The sequence below is a fragment of the Microtus oregoni genome, unplaced genomic scaffold (genome assembly GCF_018167655.1).
Source record: "Microtus oregoni isolate MIOR12 unplaced genomic scaffold, Mior012 000025F_ref0000491, whole genome shotgun sequence".
Classification (NCBI taxonomy): Eukaryota; Metazoa; Chordata; class Mammalia; order Rodentia; family Cricetidae; genus Microtus; species Microtus oregoni.
The window spans coordinates 16,240,986-16,247,265 of record NW_024543084.1 but is presented as its reverse complement, the minus strand read 5'-3'; the positions used below and the strand labels follow the sequence as shown (position 1 = coordinate 16,247,265).

The 6,280-nt window shown below is 49.7% G+C and overlaps 1 protein-coding gene across 15 annotated transcripts in view; it reads right to left on the bottom strand.

Moving 5' to 3' along the window:
• Positions 1-4,556: 4,556 nt before the first annotated feature.
• Prrc2b (proline rich coiled-coil 2B) overlaps positions 4,557-6,280 on the bottom strand; it is a 79,235-nt gene continuing 77,511 nt past the window's right edge. For 14 of the 15 annotated variants that reach the window (XM_041675121.1, XM_041675132.1, XM_041675128.1 and 11 more), the window contains one exon: positions 4,557-5,179. In XM_041675121.1, the coding sequence (XP_041531055.1) occupies positions 5,048-5,179 (132 nt within the window). In that variant the 3' untranslated portion in view covers positions 4,557-5,047. Of the gene's footprint in view, positions 5,180-5,582; positions 5,832-6,280 lie in introns of all 15 variants that reach the window. The other variant, XR_005976391.1, reaches the window with a different exon arrangement.

Genomic DNA, 6,280 nt, shown 5'->3' with positions numbered 1-6,280 from the left:
ATACTGAGTGTTACAGCTCAGGTGGACGATTATTCTGTCAGTCACAGTACAGTAAGTGTAGCAGCTTACAGTCTTGCTCTAGGGAAAGGTTTCCCTAAGGCTTCAGCTCTGCTCCAGAAGGCCTCCCCAGTGAAGCTGTTGCAGTTTGGCTGTTTTGACTCCAGGAATATTGACAACTCTGCTCTGCTAGGGGAAGATTTCCCCAGCTAAAGAGTTAAAGCCCTGCTCGGCACTCTGTCTAAGGTCCGGCTAAAGGTCTTCACCCAAACCTCATTCAAGAGATTTATTGGGAGGGAAGAGTGCAGGAGAGTGGCTGCCTCTCCCAGGGTAGAAAAAGCACAGTAGCAGAGTGAAGAAGTGCAGGGCTTGTAGGGCTTCTTAGGGGCAATTTTTCCTGGGAGATTTTTCAGGTTGAGAATTGGTCAGGTTTTAGTCCCTTGATCTCAGATTGGCTAGATCTCTGCTCAGGGATTGGTTGGTTTTCTGATTAGTTGATCAGGGGGGCAGACCTGGTTCTGTGTTCAAGACCAAACTTCTTTTTTTTTTTTTTTGTCGCTTCCTTTTTAGCTTTTGGCTCTGGTTTCAGGGTGTTTCTTTCACTGGCTGATTTGAGGACTAGAGTGTGTTTCTTTGGCTGGCCCTTTTACCCTACAACTTTCCATCCACATTGGGGACATCTTTAGATTCTCATCTTAAAGCTTTAAAACAAACAAAAAACAGGACATGTGGGGCAGTGGTGGCGCACGCCTTTAATCCTAGCACTCGGGAGGCAGAGGCAGGTGGACCGTTGAGTCTGAAGCTAGCCTGGTCAATAGATTGAGTTCCAGGACAGGCTCCAAAAGTACAAAGAAGGGGCTGGAGAGGTGGCTCAGTGGTTAAGAGCATTGCCTGCTCTTCCAAAGGTCCTGAGTTCAATTCCCAGCAACCACATGGTGGCTCACAACCATCTGTAATGAGGTCTGGTGCCCTCTCTTGGCCTGCAGGGATACACACAGACAGAACATTGTATACATAATAAATAAATAAATATTTAAAAAAAAAAAAAAACAAAAGTACAAAGAAACCGTGTCAAAAAATAAAATAAAAAAACTGAAAACAAACAAAAAAAACCCCCAGCAACAACAAATATAATTATGGGAGACAAAGAAGCAAAAGTCACATGTAAAAAAACCATACAAGAGTCCCACAGAGACTGCTAGTGTACTGAAAAGCTGTTTCTCTGGAGACCCCCGCTTGGCTGACTCCCTGGAACCCTACACAGTGCAGCACTCAGCTAAGACATTTCTCTCAGCCACTCCTAGTTTGCAAGCTACGGAAACAGTAGAACTCTTCCACCTTCCCAATGACTGAGAAATAAAATGGACACAATCTGAGAAAGCATGGTTGGCTTTATTTTTTTATACTTTTTTATTTAAATAAGGAGAGTTCTTTCATACGGAAAGAGCTAGTACAATCACATATTTGAAAGGAGAAACAACAGGGATTGAACCGGAGGGAAGGGAAGGTGAATTCACCATTCCATTTCCCATCCGAGGTAAGAGGTTCCCCAAATCACGTCTAAACAAGCTGCACGGTACACCTTTAACATCGTCTGCCCTTTCAAATATCTGGTCTTAGTGAAGACAGAGGAAAGGCCAAAATAAAAGGAAAAAAAGAAAAAAGACCCTCAAAAAGAACAAAAACCCCCAAATCTTTTTCTACAAAGGGTATGAGGTTGAAAGCTGAGGGCACAGGACCCGTTTTAACAACTGAGGAGCCTTGCACGGACTGCTGCTCCAGGACTGTGACGTGCCAACAGGGGGCCTGGGGATGAAGCAGGTCTGAAGCAGGTGGAAGCTGCAGGGGTCACGTGCCTGGAAAGTCACCAGTCAGAGCTGGTGGGCCTAGTGGAGAACACAGCCGGTGACGCGCTCATCCCCAACACAGGGCCGCTCTGTTCCGGATAACTTGTCTAAGAGGCAACGCACAAGAAAGCTGACTTTCTGGAAGTCTCCACTTCCCACTCATCAAAGAATACAACGAAGACACACTTTTGTGCCACTGGTTGTAAACGATGCCCAGTAGGCCCTCTAACCCAGGCTTGCATCGCTGGAAATGAGGGCAAATAAACCTGAATACCTGGCAGAGGGGAGACCCAATGGATGTCGGGAGGGGGTGGGGAGGTGGGCTTAGCCAGAGTTGCCTCATGGCCTCAGCAGGCACTCTTGTGCCCTGAACTCCGAGGTCCGACATTCATGAAGCCATCACAGCTCCAGAGGACAGGAGAGTAATGTCGACACTGAGATGTCCCCGTAGCTCTAGCAGCAGGAGAGCGACCATGGCTCTAGACATGAACCAGCTTTTCAGAATGTGTAATGCAGCCATCCTTTGTTTGCCCCCTAAGGAATCTAGACCCAGAAGTGTTCTGTGAACTCTGAATTTGAAAATGGTAAACTTGGGAATAAGACAAGGAAAGCAACTGTTAAGAAGCCATCTTCAGTTGAACACACCATCAGGACCGACAGTACTGAAGAGTTCCTGGATGCCAAGCCATGGATTGCACCATCAGTGGCCCAACAAAGCCACCAGCATTAGGAGGTAACTCCAGTAGGCAGGAGTAAATAATTCTGCCCCACCTCCACCCATCTCAGCAGTAGAAAAGACAGGTGCTGGGTTTTGCCTGCTCCCATAAAGGCCATGGCACCTAGACAGAACTCCTATGTTTTATCTATGATCTGAAGAGGGGGTTTGAAACCAAAATAAGACCCCAAGTCCTATTATACCTTGAGCTTGGTGCTAAAATCCACAGGAAGAGACACTGCACTAAGAACTTGGCTTGACCAGATCATACGAAGGGCAGGGACGTCTGGAGGCCTGAAGCCTGCCCCCTGTCCCCAGAGTCTGGCTGCAGTGTGCATCTCAGTGGGGAGGAGCCCACAGCTGAGGTCAGAGGCGCGAGCACAACTTCACATGCAATCTCTTGCCTCCCTGCACAGAGCAAGCAGACATCAGATAAACAGAGCAGTGGGACTTTACTTATTTCTGTTCCATCTAGACCTACAACATCAATACATATAAATAAATTCTAGTGTTTCTTGTTTTTATTTGGGGTGGGAGGCTGGAGGGAAACAGGGTGAGAGAAAGGACTGGAAACAGGCAGCCTCCTAAGTTCCCTTCTCAAACAGGAAGTGCCATCATTCTGACAGCAGGCTCCCGAAAGGGCACATTCTGAGTTTGTAACAGCGTCCTGGACTGTGAAATTCTGAAGGAGAAAGCGTTCGTTTCTTTTGACACATAACGCCCACCAGCATTAGGGGAGGTGGGTCTAGCCGCATTTCTAAGGACAGGTAAAGGTGACTGTGTGTGGCTTTTACTGAGATTTGGCAGTGGGACAGAGGGCTCAATCACTGGGACAGTAACCAGATACTTCCAGGGTGAGGGGACAGCAGGTGAGGGACAAGGCAGATCTGTGCCAGGGACTCTAAGTGGGCAGTGCTTTTTAGGAAGAGCCGGGACAAAGACGTGACTAAAGGCTGGAGGGCAGAGGCAAGAAGGGAGAGGAGCTGAGAACAACAGATGCTTTTTTCACAGGCCTGCCCTGTCAGGTAACCCTGGGGACAGTGGGGGGGGGGGGGAGCCGGGACGACTGTGCTTCTTTCCAGCAACTGGCAAGGCAGCATGCAGCCCCTACAGGAGCACCCAAAATGCTTCTGTTCTCACAGCCATAGCAATAATGGCAATAGATGCTTGTCCCAGCCTTGCCACCACTGTTGAGTTCTGAGGCAGGTGGTCTCCAGCACCCCCAGGTGGGTGATTAATTGGGGATCCCAAAGAGTATCTGAGCAACTTGAAATCCCCCTCCACTTTTCTTTGAGTGACGGGATGATTTCCTTGTTCTTAGTGAGAGCAGAAAGCCCAGCACACAGGCACTCACACAGAACCTTCTGCGTGGGGCAGTACTAAGAAACCATCCTTTTAGGAAGGCTTCACTGGCTTCTCTGCAGGCCACTGTACTTTGACCTTGCCCAGTTGTCTGAGGATAGGTTACTTGGCAACCTACCCACCCTGCTTTGTTACTGGGAATGAAGGACACGAGGAATGTCCCATAGCCTTTGCTGTTGCAAACTAACAGGTGTCCACCTCTGTCCTACTGGTTTTGGTGATAAGCTGTGAGGGATGGATAAACAGGGATCCAGAGGGACAAAGCAGGAAGAGGAAAGGAAGGAAGTGGGGAACACGGCCACTCAGAAGGCTAAGGCATAGAGCCTCAAATGCACAGTCCCCTAGTGGGGTCTATGGTTTGGTCACCTCTGCCAATGCTAACTGTAACTCCACAATTCCTCTCTGATCCCCAACACTCAGTGTGTCCACTGACTTCAGAAGGGCCCAGAACAGATAATTCTTATGCTGAAACATCAACTCCAAGCCAGAGGCCGGAACTGAACTCAGATACCAACCTTATGGCACCGAAGGTAGCAAGGGGCCACCAGATAGACTAGTTACATCCTTAATAACGCCAAAGGTTAGCCAACTGTGTGTGTGTGTGTGTGTGTGTGTGTGTGTGTGTGTGTGTGTATGTGTGTGGACACTCTTAAGAATCACCTCTAAAGGTAGCACTGGGACATGTCAAACAGGACAGAGATAAAAGGAGACCACTGGGGACAGCAGAGCAGAGAGAGGACAGCAAGGAACGTATAAAAGTTCAGCTATACAGACGTAGCTAGCATTTTGTTCTTCTTTCCCCTTTGTAAAAACCGTAGCTGCTTTTTAAAACAAAAAGCCTCCAGCTAAAATTAAAATGACCCTGCTGCCAAACCACTGTGCCTGGGGATGGGGCGGGCGGGCGGGTCTGCACTGCGCAGGAGACTCACTCGACAGTCACTGGGCAGAGGGGTGGGAAGGAGGGAGTCTGCTCTTTTGTACCAAAGCAAGCAGGTCGAGGCCATATATCCACGATGCGGGCTGACTGACGATGGAACTTTCAGGAGCTTTTGGGAGCAGAGAGAGCTCTGTCCAGGCTGGTGCACCACCCGTCCCTGTCAGGGTGAGGCAAAGACGCCAGGCCCCTTCAGGCTTTGCTCTCCTCCACCTTGACCGCCCGGGGCTTGATTGCTCCGGTTCGCTTCATCTGGGAGGTGGCTGAGGAGGCCTCCTGCAGCTTCACGGTTCCCAGGCTGGGTTTTTCATCCACTCGCTTTGCCTTTGGACAGACAGACAGGAAAATCAAAGTGACCACAGAGCAAGATGTGTAGAGACCCCTCCCTCCCTGCTCCTGAGTCAGACCAAACACTACCCTCAAAAGCCCAGGGAGGAGTCTGGTGCGTAGCCAGAACTGCCCTGCCCCTCCCCCAAACAGGCACTGAGTGCAAGATTCAGAGGCAGGAAGACTCTGGGATCTCTACAGAGAATTCAGCAGTAGCATATCCTGGGTGAAGCATTTCCGGTGCCAAGGCTGATGGGAAGAACCTTTCTGCATCAGTGCCCCACTGGCAAGCGAGCAGCCCCTTCCGCAGGCCACTTATCGTAGAGGGATAGGGCCGACTTGGAGTTCCCAGATCTTGGCCCATGATTCAAACCCATCCCAAATGCCTCTGAATAATTACATTTCTTTTCCCCAGGTCCCAATTTGATCAAGATTCCCAAGCAGGGTTCCATTTGTCCGCAGCTCTGCACAGTGGAGTGACCACTGCAGGTTTGCTCCTCATTTGGTCTAAATTCTGGGAGGAAACTTTGTTGGGTGGCTTTCTGTCTTTTTGTCAGTGCCAAGGACGGAATCAGGGCCTCACATGTGCTAGGGAGGTGAGAGGGTCAGAAACCGTTCCATAGTAGGAGGTGTGTCCCACCAAGGAATCCTGGGAAAGAGGGGTGAAAGGAGAGCCATCACTCTCACACCTCCACCTGCCAGTGACAAATTTATCAAGCCCCAGCCCAGCTTTACAGGAGGAAGAAAAAAGGGCCTACATGGAAAGACACTGAGGAATCCCCACAGTGGGGGAGCTGCACCCCAACTATGATCCCACCCAGGCAGACAGAGACATGCTACACCACTCACTAAAGCTAGCACGCACACACACCCCAGCCTCTGAGCTACCCCAGGCCTAAATAGGTCTCCCAGAGCGCCATGACAGTCCCAAATGGCTGGGGATAGCACTCCTTCTGAGTCACCTCTTGTGGGAACCAGTATCTTCCCTTCTCCGCCGGACAAGGAATGATTCAGATACCCATCAAGAGAAATGCTTTCGCCAGAAGGGACTCAGGTGGCCCAGCTCTAAGCAGTAGGGCATATTTCCCTATTTTTATT